Here is a 27,695-nt window from a genome sequence, read left to right on the forward strand (position 1 = left end):
CGAGCATAATCTTAAATCTAGGTAATTATAAGGTTTCTTTTCGCAACGTCTTGTATGCTCAGCTGAAATCCACCTTGTTATAAAATTTTAATGGACAACGCAATTTGATCCTATCGCTAATGTGACGTCAGCTAAAACGTCATTACGGACCCATGTGACCTTTTCACCTAAGTGACAATACTCTTTAAAAAAAAAGCTTTAAATTATAATTTTTGATTCTTTTAGGGTGAAAGGTTTGAAACTGCAATATTTTCGCTTTATTTGAAGAAAGGTTTTTAGTACAAACATTTTCATGGCAATAAAAAGAAAATTCTGACACAAAGCTGCCGTAACGTTACATACTTTCAGGGATTATTTAAACGACTAGGAGGCTCCGCCCCCTGCTCGCTAACGCTCGCCAACCCCCGAGAATTGCTACGCTATCCTATGTGATTCACGCCGTGAGCCATGGCTCGCTGCGCACGCTTGCCAATGAACATAATGTTCTAGCACAAAGACATAATATATTATCATCAAAGACATAGTATTTTATCATCAAAGACATAGTATTGTACTTATGTAGAAGAATTCTACCAATGTTCTTATTGGCAGTTAAAAAAAGTATATTAGCTATTTAGATTGTACATGGTGAAAAAATCAAAACATTAGCTAAATAAGAAACATATTAGCAAAATAAATTATCAAATATTGCTTCACTAATATTCTGCATTTTAAAGCGTGAAAATTCAATGCATAAATAAACGCGAAATATAAAAAAATTCAATGCATTCAATACAAACACTTAAACGTTTTTTAGACGTTTAGGTAGCTCCCAGTAGAAAAATATCAATTCAACAATGGCCTTTTAAAGCATTCTCACTTCAATTAATTAATTAATTCCTAATTGAGTTTAAATTAAATATTGTCATGTTTTTAGTGCATGAATCCGAATTGAACAACCTGATAATGCTCATTCTGGTAATTGTTATCTGGTTGCTCACTACGTGCTTTTGCACGCCGAATCCAATCAATTAAAAATGAAAAGTGTTGCCAGCGCGAGAAAAGAAATATCATCGGTTTTATTGATACATACATACATACGTACGTATTAGCGTTTTATATAATATAGATTATGCCGGCAGGACTCTCACTAAAGTTTTTGCAAATAAGCTAGAGTGCTGCTCGTAATGCTTTTGGAGTCGCATTCATATGTCAGTTTGGACGGTGGATAAAAAATAGAAACGAAAATCAAACAGTTTAAGATTTGGTGGAGTTAAGATTCGTCCCTTGACGCAGATCGAATACTGGTGACCACTCATATATATATATATATATATATATATATATATATATATATATATATATATATATATATATATATATATATATATATATATATATATATATATATATATTTCTGATTCTCTAATGACAAGCAGAAATATATTTTGATACTCTTTACTTATAAAAACAGTCAATCAATTATTTAAATAAAATCCATTAGATTATCGGAATTATATTTGTACTAAAGTATAAAAAAAGTGGTATTACATTTTTTTTCTATTCATCTTCAAATATTTATCAATAAATGATTTTTTGAAACTAAAGAAATTTCTATGTTGAATAACTTATTTCTTTCAGAGTCAAGTAATAGCAAATAAGTGCAGATTTGAAAAATTATTGGAAATGAGCTGTGATTAGAAGATTCTCAGACACCGGTTAGAATACTCGAAAAAATACACCAGTCATTCTTTCTATATTTCATAACTACAAATTATCAAAAAATAAAATTTTTCAATTATTTTGACCTAAATTAATACAAAATGGTGAAAAATATTTTTAATAAAAATTCTGCGTCAACGGGTTACATACTGGAATCTGAGAAACATTAAAAATCCTCACTGAGGTGAGTTTAGCCGCGTTAAACTTGAACTGCATAAAATATCTGGGGACCTGAGGCCCTTTTCTCATTTATCTTGAGCTTGAATTGTTTGGTACTTCTCTGAGGTTGTGGAATGCAACTGAAATAAAGGAGTTTAGCCGTGTCCGTATTCCGATCTTTTTTTAGTTCCGTTCTTTAAGTAAGTTAAGATCCCATATTTTTTTAGTATTTAAAAATACTGTGGAGGTAGCAGATATTGACAATGTTAACCTTCATCTATGAAAAAGTGCCCCATCATAGAATCGAGTTAACATGTTGGGATGTTGCTACATCACACGTGCGACGATATTCTACTCCTCAATAGTTTTTTTCAGTTTTCGTTCATTTAACCACAATAGCCTTTCACGACATTTAACTTGATTAATTGTTTTTTTTCATATCGATAAGCCCCACCTTAACTTAAACGAATCGCGCATTGCTTTTTTCCGCTTGCCTTCTTGGCGTCAATTGAGGAAGCCACCTTGTGAATGATACGTGATTTTCGACTTAATAACTTCTAGGCACCTGCCTTTACTTTATATTAACTTTTATATCCCTATTCATAAAAGAAGGAGGAATCAGCAACATGCATAAATTTGGGTATTTTGAAACTCAACATCTGAATGAAATGCTACGTGAACAAGTGTGTGCCAACGCCAATGGTTGGCGCGTTTCCCGATAGATGAAAATGCCAACTGGATGCATCTATACATCTATACATAATAATAAACGCGGCTGTGTGTGTGTCTGTTTGTCTGTCTGTCTGTAATCACAATATATCGCCCCAGAAGCCTCGCCCAGGCACGAATATCGGCACATAAATGTGTTTTGACATAATGAAGAAGTATTTTTTTTCTTTTTAAAAATTTAGATTAGTTGTTTAGTTATCAGTCATTTTGTAAGAAAATCTATGCTTTTTCGTCTTCAAAGAGCCATATTCAAAAAACTATTAAAAAATGCATATACTTTTCCCCACTCTTATAAATGTATGTTAATGCGAACCTTACAATTGAAATATTAATTTTTGACAACTTAAACCAATAATATACGAAGGAATTAATAATTTAATAGTAAGGTTCGCATTAGTTTATATTTATCAAAGTGGAGAAAAAGTTTAACTTTTGTCTGCAGAGAACTGGATATGAAGACAAAATTGCAGGACAGGAACACTTTAATTGTCCACTAATCTTCAGATTTCCTGCTATGTTTTAAAAAACTTTATTTGTGAAAACCTTTAGCGTGGCGGACAGCTGGCCGCCTTAGGCGGCTAGTATGTAAATATTTTAAAGAATGTAAATATATCTGAGATTTTCTGCCTGGAAAGGAACTACTTTTAACTCTCCAAAGATCATGATCCAGAACCTGCTAATAGTGTGAAATTTAAACGTGAACAATCAAAGGAGCCACCTGCATCCCTGAACCCATGAAGAAAGCGAAATAAACGTTAAGTCGAGAGTCACGTTTCATTCACATGGTGGCTTCATCAACTGACGCTAAGAAGGCACGCGAAAAAAAGCAATGCTCTACTCGGTTAAAGTTAAGGTGGGGATAATCGATACGAAAAAATCAATTGATCAAGTTAAATGTAGTGGAAGGCTATTGTGGTTAAATGAACGAAAACTGAAAAAAAAAACTATTGAGGAGTAGAATATCGTCGCACGTGTGACGCAGCAACATCACTCATGTTTCATACACTAATGAATTGGAATTGTATTTTTGTAGTGGTACATACAATACAGTACTCACTCACCAGAATTATATCTTGTGATTGTGATAGAATTCGATGAACAGACACTACTAGTTGATTCATTGCTGTTTTGCGAAAACCCGGTAGAGCTGTATTAAAATTATCGTAAATTTTGCTGATCGTGAGAGTTGTATTAAGTTCACGGTCGTGGTTGCTACAGCGCTGTTATTAGCTGTCGAGTGTATGCAGGCTGATATTGTGTGTGAACGAGACTGAGTAGCAACAGCGCGAAGAGTTTGCTAATGCTGCAGTCACAAGTAAATTGTTCAAAGTGCGCGTTTTGTCAGGAAAGGCGCCATTACATTACGCCCAAAGGTTACCATTGTGGAGGTAGTGGATATCGACAATGTTAATCTTCGTCTATGAAAAGGTACCCCATCATAGATTCGTTCGTTCGTTGTTTTAGAACTGGGCATCTGAGGCCTAAATGGCCCTTATCTCATTCATCATGAAATATCCCAAAGGGACATACATAGTAAAGTTGTATTGAAGGTTCGGAAAAGAACCTGAAATGCGATAAAATAATGAAAGGCATCATGAAAGATGTAGCAGGCTTGATGGTGAGGCTCCTCATCTACGTCTTTAGGGCTGGGAGCAGGGAGAGGAGTAATGAGATGATTTTCTCGTCTTTCAAAAGTTCCTGAAGTTCTTTGATGATCCTTAGGAACTTCACTGCTCTGCTGGGGGCATCTTGTGGTCTACGCGTGAAGGTGCGATGATTTCGCCTCGGCCGAGCACCACAGCCCGTAAAACAGGCCGGGTGATCGCCTTGACAATTGATGCATTTGACCGGAAGGGAGAGAGGCTTCACACACTGGTAGGTAAAATGTGCTCCTGCACATTTCATGCAGGCTGGAATACGTGAGCATGCTTTCTGTGTATGTCCAAATTTTTGGCACTTGTATCATTGGATGGCGTAACCCTTATGAAAAAATAAGGTATAAATAAGGTATAAACGAGGTATATTTTTAAGCTATAAAAGAGGTTGTTACTTAAATACGTCGTTAAGGTTGAAAAGGGTGCAAATGAATACCTCAAAATCAACCTCAAATATACCTTAAATATACCTTCAGAGGTATATATGTTTCAACTTGAGGTGTTTAATTTTACATCTGTGGAGAGGTAGATATTTACTACTTTAAAGTGTTTCATTTTCAACCTTAGGTTATTACTTATCAGCCTGAAGTATATTTTTTTACACTTGTGGAAGTATTTATTCAACAACCTAAGATGTGCCATTTTACACTTCAACTTATTATAAATCAACCTCAGGTGTATTTCGTTCGACTACAGGTAATTATTTTTCAGCCTCAGGTATCTAATTTTACACTTGTGGAAGTATTTAATCAACAACCTCAGGTGTGCCATTTTACACTTCGGGTTATTATAAATCAACCTCAGGTGTATTTTGTTTGACTTCAGGTAATTGTTTTTCAAGCTCAGGTATATAATTTTATGCTTGTAGAGGTATATATTTATCACTCTGTGGTGTGTCGTTTTACACTTCTGGTTGTTATAAATCAACCTCAGGTGTATTTTGTTTTACCTCAGGTAATTAATTTTCAATCTCAGGTATATAATGTTATGCTCGTAGAGGTTTATATTTATCAACCTGTGGTGTGTCGTTTTACACTTCTGGTTGTTATAAATCAACCTGAAGTGTATTTTCAACACTTGGAAAGGTTATTTTTAATTAGCGCCATGTGTTCCATGTTCTACCTTAAGTTATTATTTCGTAACCTCAAGTATATATTTTTGTATTTTTAGAAGTATTAATTTATTAACCAAAGATGTTTTTTTAAGCACTTACGAAGGTGAGGTGTTATACGGACCACCCAGTTTATTAATTTTTAGACTCACTATATAAAAAATATAATATATATATATGGATCATTCTCACAAAAACAGTCATTTTCATGTCCTCAGTATATTTTATGTTTGTTTTACAGCTTACGAAAAAAAAAAAATTCAGGGAAAGTGTCCTTCAGAATGCAAGCTAACAAAAGAATAAAAATAAAATTATCAATCTTATTTTTTATTTATTTTAGGTAATTAAAATATACCAATATGTCATTCCCTCACTTGTCCCCACTGCTGATTTAAAAAAAGAAAAAAATTGTTCCTGAAATAAAATTTTTTTTTTTACAAATTCGTGTTTTTTATTTCAGAGTACTGAAATATAGAATTCAGAAAATCAATTTTAAATTTAATTTCTGATAAAAATATTAACACAGCACTATTTTAAACTTTGTCCCCAGTGTTTCGCGTCATTCCCTCACAACAATGTTCTTATCACCTGCAATCTTCTTAGAATAAAAATATTTTAATAAAAACTTCAGAAGTTAACAACTGGCATCAGAGAACAAAATTGCAGTATGCTTCCATCTTCAACTTAAAGAAGCTTTGCTGAGGAATAAATTTGAATGAATCAAACCAGGTAAAATTTTTTACATTTGTCATTCCCTCATGTCATTTTTTAGAGTAAAATAAAATACAACTTCATCGGGAAAGTGGATAATTATATGTTGCTTTCTTGTATGAATATAATTGTAAGTGATTGACTTCAGAAATTAATTAGGCCTAACTGTTATTTTTAAATTTTAATGAATTCGTCATTCCCTCACTAGTGTATAAAGTGAGGGAATGACGCTGAAGTGAGGGAATGATTCAAGATGAGTATATTATGAAATTTTTTTTTTGTTCAATCGTGCCAGCCAATTTTATTTCCCAAACCTGTAAAAACTATTAAATATATATGACTAAATTATAATAAATATTAGATATACTTAGTATGTTATCATTTTCAAACTTTAGGTAGATGTAACTTAGATAAAAACATGTATTAAAATAAAATATCATTCCCGCACTATTAGTGTCATTCCCTCACTTTTTAAATAGTGAAAATAATTAATTTACTTATTAATTAATTTGAAAAATAAATTGAAAAATTAATAAATTAATTTATTAAATTTATTTATTAAATTTATTTATTAATTTATTAAATTAATTAATTATAAATTAATTATTTAAAAAATTTATTAATTTAAATATTAAGTATAATTTATAGGATATATACTTTCTTTATAATGCCATTACATATTTCTATTAATATAAAAAGTTTCAGAGCTTTTTATTCACTTTACTTTTTTGGAATTTTATGAACTGAAAAATGACAGTTTTCGTGAGAATGACCCATATATAAAGATATTATATATATTATATGAAGAATAATGTACATTAAATTTTTTTCGCTAGTAGAGATCATTTATCAACCTGAAATTTTTAATATTAAACCTTCGGCAGTAATTGCTTCTTTTGTTAAGCTATAAAAGAAAGTTTCAAATGCATAATTCTTCTATAATTTTAATAGATTGATTTAAATCATCTTAAAATAACACTTATCCAAATTCTACAGTTAGTAAAAATTATTTATGGGAACTCATACTCGTATTTTTAAAAGATAGTTGTCTAAGTTGCTTGAATTTTTAAAGCTATAAAACTACAAATTTAAATAATTAGTCAGCTGAAATTCAAAGTACTTTTATTTAAAACTAAAATTTCACTTTTTTTACAAACTAACAAAATTATTTTAAATACTGTTTCCGTCTACATGTTGAAACTTGTAATTATTGGAACCTAAAAGGAAAAAAAATATAGATTAGTAAGAAAGTCATATTTACAATAATAGTGGCAGGTTTTAAAATATTAGAAATTGTTTTTTTTTATATTTTAAATTAACTGTATGAAACTAATTTTCTTTTTCAGAAAAATAGCATTACTCTTCTGCCATTTCTATTCAATTCTCGTAGCTAAAAAGTATGACATGTATCACAGCCACAAAATAAAATACACTGAGGACAGTATTACCATTAACAACATTTACAGAAATTCAAATATACAGGGTGTTTATAAAGTCCCGTACCCATTTTGATGTTTAATAACTCATAAAATAATAAAGATGGATTAAAATTAATAACATAAATGGCTATATAGACTCAAAAAGTTTCATGTCAATGAACTTCCACGTCGCACGGAGAATATCAAGTCGATAGTCAATTTCAATGCCAGATAGCGGCAAGCACGTCGGCATCCACAGAGGCTATCGCGGTTGTAATTCTGGCTTTTAGGTCATCAATGTTCGACACGATCCTCCTGTAAACATTGTCCTTTATAAATACCCAAAGGAAAAATTCCAGCGGCGTTATATCAGGTGATCTGGGTGGTCAAGGAATTGGACCTCCTCGCCTAATCCATCTTCCTGGAAAATGGTCATTCAAAGAACTACAAACGATGATACCCCAATGAAGTGGTGCACCATCTTGTTGCAAAAAGACATGTGATGGAAGCTTTTCTAGTTGTGGAAATACGAAGTTTTCCAACATGTCTAAGTATACGACTGATGAGACCGTCTTTTCTGTAAAAAAGAAAGCTACATGGCGTGAAATTGACTATCGACTTGACATTCTCCGTGCGACGAAGGGGCACACGTGGAAGCTCATTGACAAGAGTCATGAAACTTTTTGAGTCTATCTAACCATTTATTTCATTAATTTTAGTCTATCTTTATTATTTTATGAGTATTAAGCATCAAAATGGGTCCGGGACTTTATAAACACCCTGTATAATTCCAATTTTATCATGCAATTTTAACACTTTTTATTTTTCTATACATCTGTAACATTATGGTGCTCGTAAGTTTAATAATTAGATTTTCTTTCTTTTCTTTTTTTAAAAATCTTTAAACTCAATAAACCTAGTCTATATTTTTAATTTTTTTGTCAGACTTCATGAAACTAATAGCTTTTTTTTAAATTTTTGTCGCTGATTCTGAAAAGGACTTACGTTAATGTCAATCACATCAGAGTTTCTTAAAAAATAGTTATTTTAATATTTTTTAATCAATATAACCAAGAATCTACAATCGTTTAATAAATTAAAATTTTAAAGTCATGCACCAATTTTTATTCTTTTTTCACACTCAATCGAATAGAACAAATTACAAGCTGATAAGGAGCATTTATTTTAGAGTTGTGAGTAATTTTATGTGAGGAAAATGTCTAAGAGAGAATGATTTGAAATAATACTTTTAAAATAAGTTGAGTATAATATCTCTTATATAACTTATAATACCGAGCAGAATAAAACTAATAGTTAGCTGTTACAAACACTTGTTTAAATATAAATACACATCCCATAGGATGAAATTCAAAATAATGCATATTGCTTTCAACAATAAATGTTTTTATTTGCAATTGATTTTATTCAATTCAGGATTAAACTTGTATACTATACTGACTTATTTCTAAAAAATTTAAGATTTCCGAAATTCGCACATTTTTGAAGTAGTGAAAGTGATAAACAGCTGCATGAAAAAGCCCATAACCTTGAAACAAATTGTGATATAAACTTAAAATCTTATTTAATTTAATGCTGCTCAATATTCTAATAAGTAATAAGAATCTGCTTTGTAAATAATTAACTTGGGTAAAATGCGAGAAAATAACATGCAGTGAAAATAGCAGTTTTGTCATCAAACATGAAGAAGTGAGCTAATACAGTTACTAGTTTTCAATTATCAAATATCTAGCAAACTATTATTATCAACAATTACATAAATTCTGTAGTTTATTAGGAGAGATTACTTTTTCTTTTAGGTATAAATTCAGGGACTATATCCTAGGGGAAGGCTGAGCAGTAGCTTGCTAGTCTCTTCTTCTGCGCCGCTGCGCATGTGCTATTTACAGCCTAAGCCATCTCAGTAAAATCAGGGAACTGTGGATAGGATAAGCTCTGTAAATATATATATATATATATATATATATATATATATATATATATATATATATATATATATATAAACAATAACATAAACTTTGCAACAAATATCCAAACGATAAGCATACAGCTATAGTAGAATTTCAAAGCAAAATTGCCATTTTAAAAATCTTTCAATTTTCACTGATTTATTTATTAGAGAAATTGTGAACATTTTTCTCAATTAATCAGCGTGCATACTGCTACGTTAAAACATATACACTTAAGCAAAATAAAAAGAATAGTACTATTTGAATGAACTACAAACAATAAAATATACTGTGCATAACCTGCTGTAACGATTCACCAGTAACGTTACCCTAAACAGCGACGAGAAATATTTCGGTTATTCTCTCTTATTGCTAAGCCTACAACGATAGCCTCTAAGAATATCTTCCAACTTAAATTGTTTAAGATCAGGACGCGTCGTTAAAACAAAAATAATAAAATTTAAGTTTGAAAATTGAAGCATATTTGATTAAAAGTGATAAAACTAAATTAATAAATGTCAAGCATACTTACCGAATTTCGAATATACTTTCGATTGTCAACACACACGCTATTTGCCGGCTCGCATGGAACTCTGGGAAGTGAGCTAGTTAATATGAAGTGTACTTTAAGCAACCTTAAAACAAGCTTAGGTATAAATAAAATGACTTCATACACCTCAATAAATACCTCACTCTCTTCAGTTGAAATAAGGTATATTTTTTTATACCTCATAAATACCTCAATATCGTTAGTAGAAAAAAGGTATATTTTTTATACCTCGTAAATACATCACTCTCGTTAGTTGAAATAAGGTTGATTTTTTTATACCTCATAAATACCTCTTTTGTTACAAGTGTAAGAAAAACAACCTCGTATACCTTAAAAATCACCTTATCAGTCTGGTTGATTTGAAGTGAATTTAAAACAACCTCAAAATAAGCTTAGATATAAATAAAATGACTTCATATATCTCAATAAATACCTCAGTCTCTTTAGTTGAAATAAGGTATATTTTTTTATACCTCGTAAATACCTCTTTTGTTACAAGTGTAAGAAAAACAACCTCGTATACCTTAAAAATCATCTTATCAGTCTGTTTGATTTGAATTGAATTTAAAACAACCTCAAAATAAGCTTAGGTATAAATAAAATGACTTCATATACCTCAATAAATACCTTTTTCTCCTTAGTTGAAATAAGGTAAAAATTTTTATACCTCCAAAATACCTCTTTTGTTACAAGTGTAAGAAAATAAACCTGGTATACCTTAAAAATCACCTTATCAGTCTGGATGATTTGAAGTGCATTTTAAACAACCTAAAAACAAGCTGAAGTATATATAAATCAACCTCGTACACCTTAATTACAACCTTTACGAGGTATAATTTTTATTGCTGTTTTCTCTGCAACCTTAAATATACCTCAAAACAACCTTAATACCTCAAATCAACCTTAAATATACCTTAAATTTTCATAAGGGAAGGCTCCTTGTTAAATTTCTCGATTTGGACTGGAAAGGACAGCAGATTCTTTGTGAAAATAAAGTCCCGATGTTCTGGGAAGTCATGGAGTATCACTAGAAAAGGGGGTGGAGCTTGTATCCGTTATCATGCCTTTTTCTTAGTTGCTCTATCTTGATGGGTCGTCGACCATTGTCCTCTATATCTTTCCGAATATCGTCCGTTCGGCTGTCTATTGTAAGGCCTCACACGAGAAATTTACGTTTTCTCGGGAGGTTCTTGGTCGGTGTAGAAGGCTCCGTCAATTCTGGTTTGGATGAAGTGATCTCAGGTGTTGACTCAAGATGGGTAGAAATGGTCTCCTGGCTTCCGCTGGCATTTCGGCTTTCCTTTTTTCTCTTCCTCGGTCTTTCGGGGAACGATACTTTACCCCATCATAGATTCGAATTAACATGCTTTATTTACTGATTAATTGAAATTATATTTTTGTAGTGGTAGATACACTACAATACTACAGAAATCATTGGATACGAAAAAGAAAATTTATACAATATGCATGCTACATGAAATCTACAATAAACGATATAAATCTGGAAAATTGATCAATAATTAAGGAAGTAACGAGAGTTGAAAATAGGTAAAATAACGTTAAAATGTCATTTTTCAAAGTAATTTTTTTTGACATGAAAAATGACTAGATATTAGTAAAAAATGTTTCTTGCACGAAATGAATACAATTTCATACGAAAATGACATGAAAACTTTTTCTTCAACTCAAAGGATTCATATCTCAGGTTTATAGTTTATGTTATGAATGGGAACTATAAGGAAAGAAAAGCAAGCTAACTGTTTTACTCCCAACGAAAGTAAATAAAAAATAATGAAAAATCATGGAATATTGTTTAAAAAAAATTATAAGTTTTAATTCTCTTCCATTAGCCTACTTTTTTGTAACTGCAATAGTTATTTATTTTAAAGAATTTATTTTTTCTTCTTACAGCTGCTTGTCCCTTCAAATTTCAGTGCGACAATGGAAATTGTATTAACGAAAGGTATGTTTGCGACGGAGACAAAGATTGCGAAGATAGAAGTGACGAACGTGATTGCCATGACAGAGTATGTGACTCAGAAACCGAATTTCGCTGTAGAAGCGGGTATTGCGTCCGGAAATCAGACGAATGTGATGGAATACTTGACTGTGGAGATGACAGTGACGAATACAATTGCAGTAAATAAAACTTTATCTGAAGTTTTAAATATTTGGAACCACTGAATCTGCTCGCTTCGCACTACCCAGACCCAGATAGCAAAAAAATGTTTATTTCAACTCACCAAAACCCTTTTATTATGAACCTTATAAGGTTTGTTATGCTGTTTATGTGTAAGCCATCTAGCATTAAAACGAGATCTGTGTCCATCTGCTCTATTCCACGCACGTTACCCTAATCCATTGTTTCCCAAAGTGTGGTAAGCCTACCCCGGGGGCACGGGTACAGTTAAGAGAAGGCACGTATTCTTAAGCGATATATCTTGCAACAAAGGAAAATTTCAATAAATTTCATTTAAATCAAAGCTAGTCATAGAAATTTACGATTACGTATATTTCCATTGACTATTTTGTTGCAGAGTTAACATTCAATAATTAGTGATGTCAACAGCTAGTTGTGATTTTTAATTTTTGTGCAAATTTTTTTTAGTAAAAAATGCATTCATTTTTTCTTTAGTGGTACACTGTTACGAATAATTTAGAAAGGGTACGCAAAATTCATAAGTTTGGGAAACACTGCTATTCCAAAACCTTGGAAAACAATGTTCTATATAAAAGCCTTAAATCGAAGTTCTCTCACCATGAAAAAAATCCTTCAATAAAGCTAGCCTCAAGGGGAAAACATCAAGGGGAAGATAATTATAAGATTTCTTTTCGTAAAGTTTGGCATGCTTAGCTAAAATCCACCTTGACTTGAAATTTTACTGGAAAATACAACTTGATCCTATCGCTAGTGTGACGTCAGCTAAAACGTCACTAAGGATCTTAAGAGACAATACTTTTTAAAGAAGCTTTAAAAAATAATTTTTAATCCTTTTAGGATGAAAGGTTTGAAATTGCAATATTTTTTTTTCATTGAATAAAGGTTTTTAGTACAAACATTTTCGTGACAGAAAAAAGAAAATTCCGACACAAGGTTGGCGTAAGGTTACATACTTTCTGAGTGGGAAGGGAAAAAAGAAATTGAACTATAAGGAAAGAGATCTAACTGTGTTATTTTCAGCGAAAATAAAAATGTAAAAAATCCTAAAACATTCCAAAAAAAAAAAAAAATCAAAAGGTTTGGCTCTCTTATCGGGGAAACCTATTTGTCTGCGTATGCGTGTACTATTCATGTTAAAGAGAACGGCAACTTTTTCTTTTCGGGAATTTTCCCCCTTATCTACCTTTATTTTTTCTAGGTCATGTTTTTTTTTTATTTAAACGACTTAAAACTCCTCGTGCACCACAAAGTATGGAATGAGGCTTACAGTTGTAAGTAGAAAACAAAAAGAAGAAAAATTACAAATTTACATTAAAAACAAAATTCCGCAAGGCCGCAAGACTTTCAATACTTATGCTAGGTCATGTTTGCGTCTAAATAAATGATTGAAAAGACACAAGGTCCGTCAATTATTCACTTATATTTTATGAATAACTTTTATCATCCCTATATCTCTGATATCTTAATCACTATTATTAGCCTATCTTTTTGCATTTGATTTCGATATTTATTTTAAAGAATTTATTTTATTGTTACAGCTTGTCCATTCGGATTTCGGTGCGACGATGGATATTATTGTTTTGATGAAAGGAGGGTTTGCGACGGAAGGAAAGATTGCAAAGATAACAGCGACGAACGTGATTGCCATGCCAGAGTATGTGACTCAGAAACCAAATTTCGATGTAGAAGCGGGCAATGCATCCAGAAATCAGCCGTATGTGATGGAGTATCTGACTGTAGAGATAAAAGTGACGAATACAATTGCAGTAAATAAAACTTTATCTTTAGTTTAAAATATTTGGAAGCATTGAATCTGCTCGCTTCGATCCGATCAGCCCAGACCAGGATAGCAAAAAAAAAAAAGAAAAAAAAAAGGGTTTATTTTAACTCACCAAAACACTTTTATTTTATTTTATCACCGTCGTTGAACAGCCGACCCAATTTCATGGGTTTACGACTACTAACGTTCAACTCCGTAGCCTTGTAATTTTGAACCAATCCAGAAGACAAGGAAACTTCTGGATCAGTACCCCCAGAGGTGTTGATTTGTTGTGGGAACATGGAGGACTTTGAGACTCGACAGATTTAACGTGCATCAGTCACCATTACACGGGGAGTCTTCGGCCGGCGAGGATCAAACCCACGACCTCTTGGATATGGGCCCAGCGCCCTACCGACCAGGCTATCCCGGCCCACAAAACACTTTTATTGTAAACCTAAAAAGGTTTGTAATGCGGTTTACGTGTAAGGCATCTAACCTTAAAACGAGATCTGTGACCATCTTCTTTATTCTACGCACATTATCCTAATCCAGTGTTTCCCAAACTATGGTACGCGTATACCCAAGGGTACGGGAACAGTTTAGCTGGGGTACGTGCACTTATGCGAAATATCTTGGAACAAACGAGAATTTCAAAAAATTTCATTTAAAAATAAAGCTAGCCACGGAAATTTACGATTACGTATTTTTCCATTGGCTATTTTTTCCAGAGTTAACATTCAATATAGTGGGGTCAACGCCAAGTAGTGATTTTAACTTTTGTGCAAATTTTTTATAGTAAAAAATACATTCATCTTTTTATTAGTAGTACACAGCATTGCGAAAAATTTAGAAAGGGTACACAAAATTCATAAGTTTGGGAAACACTGCTAATACAAAACCTTGGAAAACAACATTATATTTAAAAACCTTAAATCGAGGTGGTCTCAACGTGAGAAAAATCCTCCGATTAAGCTAGCCTTAAGGTGAAAATAATCTTAAATCTAGGTAATTATAAGATTTCTTTTCGTAAAGTTTGGCATGCTTAGGTAAAATATACCTTGTCTTGAAATTTTAATGGACAATGCAATTTGATCCTATCGCTAGTGTGACGTCAGCTAAAATGCTATTAAGGACCTTAGCTGACAATATTTTTTAAAGAAGCTTTAAAAAATAATTTTTAATCCTTTTAGGATGAAAGGTTTGAAACTGCAATATTTTTCTCTATTAAAAAAAGGTTTTTAGTACAAACATTTTCGTGATAGTAAAAAGAAAACAAGGTTGACGTAAGGTAGCATACTTTCTGGGAGGGAAGGGAAAAAAGAAATTGAACTATACGGAAAGAGAAGCAAGCTAACTGTTTTACATTTAGAGAAAATAAATAAAATAATAATAAAAAATCATGGAATATTATTAAAAAAAATCAAAAGTTTTGGTTCTCTTACCTATTATTAGCCTATTTATTTGTAACTGGAATCGATATTTATTTTAAAGATTTTTCTTTTTCTTCTTACAGCTTGTCCATTCGGATTTCGGTGCGACGATGGATATTATTGTGTTGATGAAAGGCGTATTTGCGATGGATACAAATCTTGCGAAGATAACAGTGACGAACGTGATTGCCATGCCAGAGTATGTGACTCAGAAACCAAATTTCGATGTAGAAGCGGGCAATGCGTCCTGAAATCATACGAGTGTAATGGAGTGTATAACTGTGAAGATAAGAGTGACGAATCAAATTGCAGTAAATAAAACTTTATTTGTAGTTTAAAATATTTGGAAGCTCCGAATCTGCTCCCTTCGCTCCCCAACTCCCCAGACCCAGATAGCAAAATAAGGTTTATTTTCACTCACCAAAACACTTTTATGGTAAACCTACTAAAATTTGTTATGCGGTTTACGCATAAACCATTTAACCTTGAAATGTGATCTGTGACCATCTGCTCTATTCTACTCACGTTACTTTAATCCAAAACCTTGGAAAACAACCTTATGTATAAAAACATTAAATCGAGGTTGTCTTAGTCCGTTAATTAACTTGAGTATGAACTTGTTCAAAACGGATATTTGAAACTGCTTCCTATTTCGAAATTGCCATTTATTATTATTTTAATGTGCTTTGTGATATGAAGAACCTCGAGAAATATTCCAAATTAAATAATAACTGAGGAATGTTGTTAATTTTCTCGGGATAATAAATATTTGCAATATATATACATACATCAGAGAAGCGGTTAATAAGTAAGCGTTGTGAATTAAGAATTTTGAATGAAGGGAGATTCTATGAATTTGTTCCCTGCCATCACTGGTATGCGGGAAAGGAGTCAGGTTCTTTATTCGCCCTCAATTGTGACAGAGCTTTTAAAACCGCAATTTTCAGATTACCAAGTGGTGACACAAAAAGTCTCTCGTTTTTCGAAGGCAGGAGAATCTTCGAGGTCTGTTCCAAATGTCAAACTGAGCAGGCTTCTCCCGAAAACATCCTGGACTGTTTGGGATTTTCCAGAAAGGGCATGCACTTATTCCCCCTTCTGGTCCTCGATTTTATTAGGGTCAACGGTCTGATGAACCTTGTCTGACTTAATCAGGCATTGGAGGATAAGACACAACAACAGCAATCAATTTTGATAAACAGAAAGTTGAGCCACATTTCATAGTGTCTCTACATTTTTCAAGAAAGTAAAAATTTGTTTGTTTCATTAAATTTAGCTGCATCAACCTGCCAAGGTTTTTTCTGTGGAGATGGAAAATGCGTACGTTCTATTCATAGATGTGATAACAAAAAAGATTGCGTTGATGGTTCTGACGAAGAAGGTTGTACTCCTTGGTGTACTGAAAAATATAATTTTCAGTGTGGGGATGGATGCATCCATAAACGCCTCCTCTGTGACGGACTTCAACACTGTTCCAATGGTGTCGATGAAAAAGGCTGTGGTAAGTGACATTTTTAAAATTTACAAAGTGCAAAATAAAGAAAAAGAGATAAATAACTTTAGATCTTATGATTTGGTTTTTCGCGAACTAAAGGCCTGTTTACGCGATCTAAATGCATTGAATTCGTGAAATTAGAGAAATTAGAGGGATTTCACTGTCCAAGAAATTGGATGATTCGTCGACACTTTCCAAGTTCTTGAATGTCACTGATTGGTCAACAGAAAAAGTTGCGCATGCGCAATGCAGGGAATAAAATTTTGCGCATGCGCATTGTTCATATTTAGCAATATAAAATAACACATACATAAGTTTAAAATTACTAAATAATTTCAAATAAAATCATAATAGCATAAATAAACCGTAACAGATCAGTTTATTTGAACTAAAACATATGAGAGCAGACAACGAAATGAAATAAACTGATGCCTGCCTGTTGGCGTCACAAAATCTTAGACGCTGATTGGTTAAGGGAGAAAAAACAAACTTGGATGGAAAATAGAACATGTTCTATTGCCATCCAAGGACTTGGACCAAGCACTTGAATGATCGCTTAGGCGAAACAAGCTTGAACTCAAAGCAAAACAAGTTTCCATCAATATCAATCAATCTTCGTTTAAGAACTTCGATCGTCTATACAGGCCTTAAGGTAAGAGGCTACACTTTGTTAAAAATAGTTGTTCAGATGATATTTTAAGCAATGGAATCAGACTAAAGTGGTAGTATATATATATATGATAACTGTTAGCGTAATTTAACCTTAACCAAAATATTTTCTCCCTTTTAAATAAATAAAGAAAAAGCTGTTTTGACGATGAATTTTAAATGTTTTTCCTCAAAAAATTATGGTTAGTTTATAGAAATTGTTTTAAAGTCATATGGACCAAATGCTATCTGGGAAATATGATTTCACTAGTTTATTCAGGAGAGATTGTTTGGGCTTTTTAATATTATAATTACAATATTTAGGAATTTTTCCTAATCACCATCTATCCTAAAAAAACAAACAAACGCTACCGGAAGTCTTGAGGTCCTCATCTGACGTCATAACATTAAAGTGACTATTTCTTTTTTTGACGATCCGGATTTGTTTGTATATACTAGTGCCCCTTAATTAGACAGTACAGTAGCCTTAGTATATACAGGGAATAATTAGTTTTTCTTAATTTAATTTTTGGGCCGTGTTTTTGTGAAAAAATGTGTTCTTCATATTTCAAAATATCATATAAAGATGTTAAAAAAAAATTGGGAAATTATCCTAAATTCATTTGCAATTACATAATAGTTAAGATGCGTATTTATACAATTTGGTTTACAACAGCAGAAATTTTTCCACCTGAATCTTATACTGGAAGTTGAATCAGCCTCTACAAATGCTTCCCTCTACCGTGGCAAACATGAAACGCTGTTGAGAATAAGATGAATATCTGAAAAAATTCTTAATCGAACCGAAAATTCTTTGCACTCAATTATATAACTCGTTTGTCTTAAGATAGTCCATGCAAAAAATAATCTTTAATAATTATTTGTTACTTTTAATCGTTTGATATAAAGGAATGAGAATAAGTATGAAGCATGCCTTTCAACTTTTACGCGTTTAAAAAAGTTTTTTACAGTGATAGGAAAATGCCTTTTTCACTTGACAATGCGTTTTGTTGAAAATTAGGCAACAATAAAAAACATTTTTAAAGCGCTCTCAGGCCATCTAAGTTTAAATTATTAAAATGTAAAGGTAGTAAAATCACTTTACATCGCCCTTATTTAAACAAGAATAAAATGTTACTATATAAATTTTGCTATCACATTAAATATAGGATCTTCCCCAAAAATCTGAAAATTTTTTCTGGCATATAAGTAAAATATACAGATTTTTGCTTTATTTTAATATACAGATTTTTACTTTAATGCTGAAAACATAGCTTGAAAAGAGGAAGCTTACTACATAGCTTGAAAAGAGGAAGTTTACTACATAGCTTGAAAAGAGGAAGCTTACTACTTAGCTTGAAAAGAGGAAGCTTACTACATAGCTTGAAAAGAGGAAGAAAAAAAATGCCCACTGTGAACAAAACTAGATGAATAGTTCTGAGTCTTAAAATTTATATATAAAAAGAAAAGGCAGCATTTTTAAACTTTGCTATCGCAAGGACTATTTGTATTGATGCCTTACTAACTGTGCCACGTTTCGCAACTTTCTTTTCAAAGCGGAATCTAATACTCTGCAAAATTGGCCAATTAGCACGAACTGAACAAATATGAATGTATCGCTCAAAACTTTCAAATTTTTCGAATCAAAACACCAAAATTGTCACCCGTTTTATTTAGGCTTAAATTGTGATATTTTTGGGTTAAGAAACTTGGTTTGAATCCTTAACATATAAGTTGGATACCCTTAGGATAACAGTTTCCTCTGGGAGTTGAAGTGATGCACAAACTTGGTACAACTCTTTATTCAGATTAACTTCGTTTAAATCAGTGGTTACCAAGTGGTGGCCGGCGAAGCCCTTATTTTGTGCCCCGCGAACTATATAATAGTTGTCATTTGTGGACAATTTTCGTGAAAAATCTATATGGGGTTTAATACTTTTAAGCTTTAAATCTCATCGTTAATTACATTACATTAATTACATTAATTGTTTAAAACATAGGGTCACATCGAAGTTATTGTAGCAAGAATTTTTTAATATGCAATTAAATATTTTTAAAAATCTACTTATAAAGAAAAAGAGATAAATAACTTTAGATCTTATGATTTGGTTTTTCGCGAACTAAAGGCCTGTTTACGCGATCTAAATGCATTGAATTCGTGAAATTAGAGAAATTAGAGGGATTTCACTGTCCAAGAAATTGGATGATTCGTCGACACTTTCCAAGTTCTTGAATGTCACTGATTGGTCAACAGAAAAAGTTGCGCATGCGCAATGCAGGGAATAAAATTTTGCGCATGCGCATTGTTCATATTTAGCAATATAAAATAACACATACATAAGTTTAAAATTACTAAATAATTTCAAATAAAATCATAATAGCATAAATAAACCGTAACAGATCAGTTTATTTGAACTAAAACATATGAGAGCAGACAACGAAATGAAATAAACTGATGCCTGCCTGTTGGCGTCACAAAATCTTAGACGCTGATTGGTTAAGGGAGAAAAAACAAACTTGGATGGAAAATAGAACATGTTCTATTGCCATCCAAGGACTTGGACCAAGCACTTGAATGATCGCTTAGGCGAAACAAGCTTGAACTCAAAGCAAAACAAGTTTCCATCAATATCAATCAATCTTCGTTTAAGAACTTCGATCGTCTATACAGGCCTTAAGGTAAGAGGCTACACTTTGTTAAAAATAGTTGTTCAGATGATATTTTAAGCAATGGAATCAGACTAAAGTGGTAGTATATATATATATATGATAACTGTTAGCGTAATTTAACCTTAACCAAAATATTTTCTCTCTTTTAAATAAATAAAGAAAAAGCTGTTTTGACGATGAATTTTAAATGTTTTTCCTCAAAAAATTATGGTTAGTTTATAGAAATTGTTTTAAAGTCATATGGACCAAATGCTATCTGGGAAATATGATTTCACTAGTTTATTCAGGAGAGATTGTTTGGGCTTTTTAATATTATAATTACAATATTTAGGAATTTTTCCTAATCACCATCTATCCTAAAAAAACAAACAAACGCTACCGGAAGTCTTGAGGTCCTCATCTGACGTCATAACATTAAAGTGACTATTTCTTTTTTTGACGATCCGGATTTGTTTGTATATACTAGTGCCCCTTAATTAGACAGTGCAGTAGCCTTAGTATATACAGGGAATAATTAGTTTTTCTTAATTTAATTTTTGGGCCGTGTTTTTGTGAAAAAATGTGTTCTTCATATTTCAAAATATCATATAAAGATGTTAAAAAAAATTGGGAAATTATCCTAAATTCATTTGCAATTACATAATAGTTAAGATGCGTATTTATACAATTTGGTTTACAACAGCAGAAATTTTTCCACCTGAATCTTATACTGGAAGTTGAATCAGCCTCTACAAATGCTTCCCTCTACCGTGGCAAACATGAAACGCTGTTGAGAATAAGATGAATATCTGAAAAAATTCTTAATCGAACCGAAAATTCTTTGCACTCAATTATATAACTCGTTTGTCTTAAGATAGTCCATGCAAAAAATAATCTTTAATAATTATTTGTTACTTTTAATCGTTTGATATAAAGGAATGAGAATAAGTATGAAGCATGCCTTTCAACTTTTACGCGTTTAAAAAAGTTTTTTACAGTGATAGGAAAATGCCTTTTTCACTTGACAATGCGTTTTGTTGAAAATTAGGCAACAATAAAAAACATTTTTAAAGCGCTCTCAGGCCATCTAAGTTTAAATTATTAAAATGTAAAGGTAGTAAAATCACTTTACATCGCCCTTATTTAAACAAGAATAAAATGTTACTATATAAATTTTGCTATCACATTAAATATAGGATCTTCCCCAAAAATCTGAAAATTTTTTCTGGCATATAAGTAAAATATACAGATTTTTGCTTTATTTTAATATACAGATTTTTACTTTAATGCTGAAAACATAGCTTGAAAAGAGGAAGCTTACTACATAGCTTGAAAAGAGGAAGTTTACTACATAGCTTGAAAAGAGGAAGCTTACTACTTAGCTTGAAAAGAGGAAGCTTACTACATAGCTTGAAAAGAGGAAGAAAAAAAATGCCCACTGTGAACAAAACTAGATGAATAGTTCTGAGTCTTAAAATTTATATATAAAAAGAAAAGGCAGCATTTTTAAACTTTGCTATCGCAAGGACTATTTGTATTGATGCCTTACTAACTGTGCCACGTTTCGCAACTTTCTTTTCAAAGCGGAATCTAATACTCTGCAAAATTGGCCAATTAGCACGAACTGAACAAATATGAATGTATCGCTCAAAACTTTCAAATTTTTCGAATCAAAACACCAAAATTGTCACCCATTTTATTTAGGCTTAAATTGTGATATTTTTGGGTTAAGAAACTTGGTTTGAATCCTTAACATATAAGTTGGATACCCTTAGGATAACAGTTTCCTCTGGGAGTTGAAGTGATGCACAAACTTGGTACAACTCTTTATTCAGATTAACTTCGTTTAAATCAGTGGTTACCAAGTGGTGGCCGGCGAAGCCCTTATTTTGTGCCCCGCGAACTATATAATAGTTGTCATTTGTGGACAATTTTCGTGAAAAATCTATATGGGGTTTAATACTTTTAAGCTTTAAATCTCATCGTTAATTACATTACATTAATTACATTAATTGTTTAAAACATAGGGTCACATCGAAGTTATTGTAGCAAGAATTTTTTAATATGCAATTAAATATTTTTAAAAATCTACTTATTTCAATTAATAATACAATACTTGTTTTGTATAACTTGATAAAATTCCGACAGTTATATTTAATGTTCTTTCAAACATAAAAGAGACCTATATAAAACTTTGATAGAGTTGCTGCCCGCCATTTGACTGGTGTTTTTAATTGCGGACCCCGGCCTCATGTAAGTTGGAAGCGCCTGGTATAATGAGGGGTGCTTTTCAATTGCAAATTGTTTTCAGCATGTCAGACGTGTTTAAAAATGGAGGATTGATATATTTCAGTTCAATACTGATAGGTATTTTTTATAGGCATGCTTGTTTCGTCTCATTTAGGTAATTTTATCAGTTAACTAACTAATCCGAAAATCAAACAAAGCCCTGCATGACGTAATTTTCTAACTACATTTAGATATAAGAGCTCGATAGCTACATGGACCAAAAATATTTTACACTAAGCGAAGTCTTTTTCTGTTTCAGATTTCAATCGAATGGAAGAATGCTCACCCCGAAAATTCAGATGCAACATTGGTTTTTGCATTCCGTGGAATTTTGTTTGCGATGGTATTGAGCATTGCTCTGATGGGGAAGACGAAGATGGCTGCCCATCCACATCCAATTATTGTATGGAGGGGGAGTTCCAATGCTGGAGTGAACACTGCATCCCAAAAGAGCAAATTTGTGACGGTCGTTTTGATTGCTTCGATAAGACTGATGAAAGAAATTGCTGTAAGTTTTATTTTTAATCGTTTTTCATGAGGACCCTATTCCACGAGAGAAACTTTTCATGGCGAATTCTGTTTCACCTCCAATTGGTATTTTAAAGTTCGGAAAAAAGTGAGTTCAGCGTAATCTTGAAATAGTTTATTTGTATTTAGACAGTCTGAAAAAAAAATCGGCATTTTTGATAGATAGGTAGGCATATACTTTTTTTATGCAGCATTAGAGCTGCGCAATGAGGTATTGGCGACGGTCTGGGAAGCATAAATAAGGATAATCAGAAGACATGCCATCGCAATTTTGAAACTCTGAAGTGAGAATGACTACCCTGCTTTGGTACCCGACGACCCGCACGCGAAGTCGAGCACTTTACGGTAGAACAGTTCAACGAGCACCTATACCGCGCACCCTCTGTCCCTGTGCAGCTGTGGTCACTCACCTGCAGCCAATGATTCTTGACTTCGGTGTTCTACTAGGTGTTTTTACGATCTGTCCACGGCGGATCTTCAGAATATGAAATTCCATGGTCTACTACAAGAGTTTTTCAACTTCAAAATACTTACTTACACAGAGGAGAGAGAATTTGCCATGAAGTTTCCTTTCATTAATAAAAGTACTTTGCATTTAAATAGGTTGTGATTACTACCGAACAGAGTAGAACCGTTTAATTGTTAACGTCACACATTGCGGATCCTAAATATTGTCTGATTGTTAACGTCACACAATGTGGATTCTAATTATCGTTTGATTGTTAGCGTCACACATTGTGGATCCTAAATATTGTTTGATTGATCACACATTGTGTGGATTCTAAATATCGTTTGATTGTTAACGTCTCACATTGCGGATTCTAAATATCGTTTGATTGTTAACGTCACACATTGTGGATTCTAATTAACGTTTGATTGTTAACGTCACACATTGCGGATCCTAAATATTGTTTGATTGTTAACATCACACATTGTGGATTCTAATTATCGTTTGATTGTTAGCGTCACACATTGTGAATCCTAAATATTGTTTGATTGATAACGTCACACATTGTGTGGATTCTAAATATCGTTTGATTGTTAACATCACACATTGCGGATCCTAAATGTTGTTTGATTGTTAACATCACACAATGTGGAGTCTAATTATCGTTTGATTGTTAGCGTCACACATTGTGGATCCTAAATATTGTTTGATTGTTAATATCTGATTAGATTCACAATAGGTAGTTGACAACGGTCAAATAATTTTGCTTAGTAATAATCTGAGGACAATCCTTGCGCAATTGCAATTAAAGAATTAAAAAAAGCAACTGTTGATACATCTACCAATCTCTGTTAAATTCTCCTAACCAACTATCAATTTATTTTTTAAAAAAATAAGAAAACGAAATTAAAATCAATTTTACATGCTGTATCAAGAATCTTTTGCAGTAATTATATTAATTGCTTCGCGGTGCTAATCCATAATATATTATTTATTATCTTCAAAAACTAAACATAAACAAACAGTCTTATAAGGAAATTATAATAAAATACCACTAAAACACCGATTAAATAAAGGCTCAGTATAATAAAAAGGAGTAAGTCATTTCAAATCTTAAAGAAAATTTTTTTCTGATAATAGTCATGAAGGATACAAAGTTTGCTTTAGGTAAAGTTAAAAAATAATAAGACACTTAAAAATACATTAAATTATGAAAAAAGGCAGATGACGTAACGACCTTCTCAACGAAATGATCTTGTCGATGAAATTATCTGTACACGAAAGTGATGGAAATGAAGAAGCTCGTCGAATTAAATGAAGCAGACTCTGATTCTAAAAGCAATAATATTTTAATACATCATTTTAAGTTTATGTTGTTTCATATCCCAGACGGTGTTGCTTAGTTACACCATCTCCATAAAACAAAAAAAATCTTTAATAAGTCCAAAAATAAATTCTTTAAAATGTTGAAAACAGTAAAGTAATAAAGCATTTAAGAATACAGTTGGCTGAATCATTTTAAGTTCATAAAATAGTGAACTCTAACACAGAAGGCATGAAACCTTACGGCAACCATGTGTCGGAATTTTTTCTTTATTGTCACATGAATGTTAAACCTTTTTTCAATAAAGCAAAAATATTGCACTTTCAAACCTTTCATACTAAAAGGATTAAAAATTATTTTTTAAAGCTTCTTTAAAAAGTATTGTCACTCAAGATTCTTAGTGACGTTTTAACTGACGTCACACTAGCTATAAAATCAAATTGCATTGTCCATAAAAATATCATGACAAGGTGGATTTTAAGTAAGTATACAAGACTTTGCGAAAAGAAACATTATAATTGCCAAGATTTAAGATTATTTTCACCTTGAGACAAGCTTTATTAAAAAAAATCGTGTGTCGAAGTTTTCTTTTTATTGTCACATAAATGTTAGCACACATAAATGTTAAACCTTTTTTCAATAAAGCAAAAATATTCTACTTTCAAACCTTTCATCCTAAAAGGAATAAAAAATGTTTTTTTTAAACCTTTTTTAAACATTTTCACTTAAGCCCATGATGACGTTTTAGCTGACGTCACACTAGCTATAAAATCGAATTGCATTGTTCATTAAAATCTCATGACAAGGTGGAGTTTGGCTAAGCCTACAAGACTTTGCAAAAAGAAACACTATAACACCTTGAGACAAGATTTATTAAAAACAAAAAAAAATCGCTCTTAAAAACACTAAGTCAACCTCGCTTTAAGGTTTTTACGTAGAAGGTTGTTTTCCTAGGTTTTTGATTAGAGTAATGTGCGTGGAATAGAGCAGATTGTCACAGATATCGTTTTAAGATCAAAAGGTTTACACGTAAACCGTATTACAAACCTTTTTAGGTTTACATTAAAAGGCTTTTGTGGAGTGAAAAGAAACCTTGTATAGCTATCTGAGAAGTGGAATGATTTTTGACTGTGTGTGTTTTTTTCTCCAGCCGAATCCAGATGCGGAGGATTTTATTGCGGCAACAAAGAATGTGTTCCTCAAGAATCTAGATGTAACGGACAGAAGGATTGCACGAACGGAAGTGATGAAGAAAACTGCGAAGTTTCTGATTGCGACGAGGAAACTCATTTCAGATGCGATGAAAATAAATGCCTTCCGAAAGGACTTCTTTGCGATCATGACAGGGACTGTTCAGATGGAAGTGATGAAGAGAAGTGTGGTAAATAAAGTGTTACATAATTTTAATAAAAGCGCGAATCACGAAAATAATCAAGAAAAATGGTTTCTTAAGACAAGGGCCACCTCTGGGCGTCAGCTGAAAGTTGACCTACCCTGACCCCAACAAGATACTGTTTTGTAAACTCAGAGTGAGCAGTCGTTTCACCTCAGACATTATCTCGCATTGCGCATGCGCGAATGACATAAAAATTTTTTTATTTTGATCTGTAGCTCGTTTTTAACTTTATATGTGTTATTGTAGACCAGTGCTTAAGAGGGGAAAAATGACCTTTTAATCTGTGACCACAGATTGTTTTAAGCGCGGAATCTTTGTATGATTTATATCTTACAATATACAAATTAGGTCATTTTTTAAATTTTGGAGATTAATTTCTCCTCGAAATCAAAATGTTGGCAGATTTCAATAATCTGTTGGCTGTTGTCCGCCATTGCTTCAGCAGCTAGTGTAATCCAAATGCAATTGATTCGGACGGCAGTTGTCGTTCAAGCTGAGTGTTCGATGACGTCTAACGCGCAAATTGACCAATCAGAGGTTAGCGCTCGCTTCAAGCTAACGTTTTGTATCGCCTATGCGTCCTAAGAAACCGGGCCTTAAGATATGTTTCACGTTTCCAGGGAAAATCGATTTCTTTCTTCGCGCTAATTTTCAAAATAGTTACAATGGTCGAGCTGGCCGTGGTCAAAGGGCGCCGCTGACAAAGAAAAAAAAGAAAAGAAAAACTATAAAAATTCTTACAACTGCATGTCAATCCACTCTAATTGAAATACAGTTGTGAGAATGAGATGGTTATAAAAAAACCTTTGCGCTTTTTATGGACCTCCAGTGGTCATTCAAGCAATCGAGATGAGGAAATTTCAGATGTAGTATATTCGGAGGTATAAGCTTGTGATTCTAAAAACGACAATGGTTACGGATTTATAGGTACAGAGACTCGACATTTTCGAATTTGAGGCACCCATTTTTTTCGTTACAAAAAGTTCAGCGCATGCGAAAACCTTAATTACAGTGTTAATAGGTACCTGTATCACGAAATCTGGTACGCTATGCTCGACTCACAAAAAGCAGCTCTGCCCACATCCAAAAACACATGAACAAGGAATCACATGAATGATAAAAGCATTGAACACACAAAAAACACATGAGTATGAAAAAAATATTGACTCTATGAAGCGCAAAGATAGAGTCAATGTACATGATAAATAAAATAAATAAAGTAAAATTAAAATAAATAAAGTAAAATTAAAATAAATAAATTAAAAAAATCAAAGAACCATGTTCACTAGATATTCAACGAAGAAAACCTATAAAAAATGTGGCTCACAATTTCAGGCACAATAGTTGACGTTCTGAAATTTTGCGATTAAGCGCCACCATCGGGGATTATAACATATGCTTAGTAACAGGCTGACGCTATGTAGCCATGTTGTTAATTAACAGCATACCAGAATTGCTGCTACACTATGCGCTGAATGACATCGTTTGGATGGAAGATGACGCGCCTCAACAAATTTTATTTTTAAAAAACGTTGCTGAACAGTAGACCCAATTTTGGGATTAC

At 32.5% G+C, this 27,695-nt stretch overlaps 1 protein-coding gene across 1 annotated transcript in view; it reads left to right on the top strand.

Moving 5' to 3' along the window:
- Positions 1-27,695, top strand: part of LOC147810798 (uncharacterized) — a 31,498-nt gene that overhangs the window by 2,616 nt on the left and 1,187 nt on the right. Inside the window, exons 2-7 of the mRNA XM_087160752.1 lie at positions 11,913-12,140; positions 13,701-13,928; positions 15,438-15,665; positions 16,631-16,855; positions 22,695-22,943; positions 25,886-26,116. Coding sequence (XP_087016878.1) covers positions 11,913-12,140; positions 13,701-13,928; positions 15,438-15,665; positions 16,631-16,855; positions 22,695-22,943; positions 25,886-26,116 — 1,389 coding nt within the window. The remainder of the gene's footprint in view (positions 1-11,912; positions 12,141-13,700; positions 13,929-15,437; positions 15,666-16,630; positions 16,856-22,694; positions 22,944-25,885; positions 26,117-27,695) is intronic.

Source organism: Parasteatoda tepidariorum, chromosome 4 (genome assembly GCF_982258835.1).
Source record: "Parasteatoda tepidariorum strain Cologne lab strain chromosome 4, Ptep-v5.0, whole genome shotgun sequence".
NCBI lineage: Eukaryota > Metazoa > Arthropoda > Arachnida > Araneae > Theridiidae > Parasteatoda > Parasteatoda tepidariorum.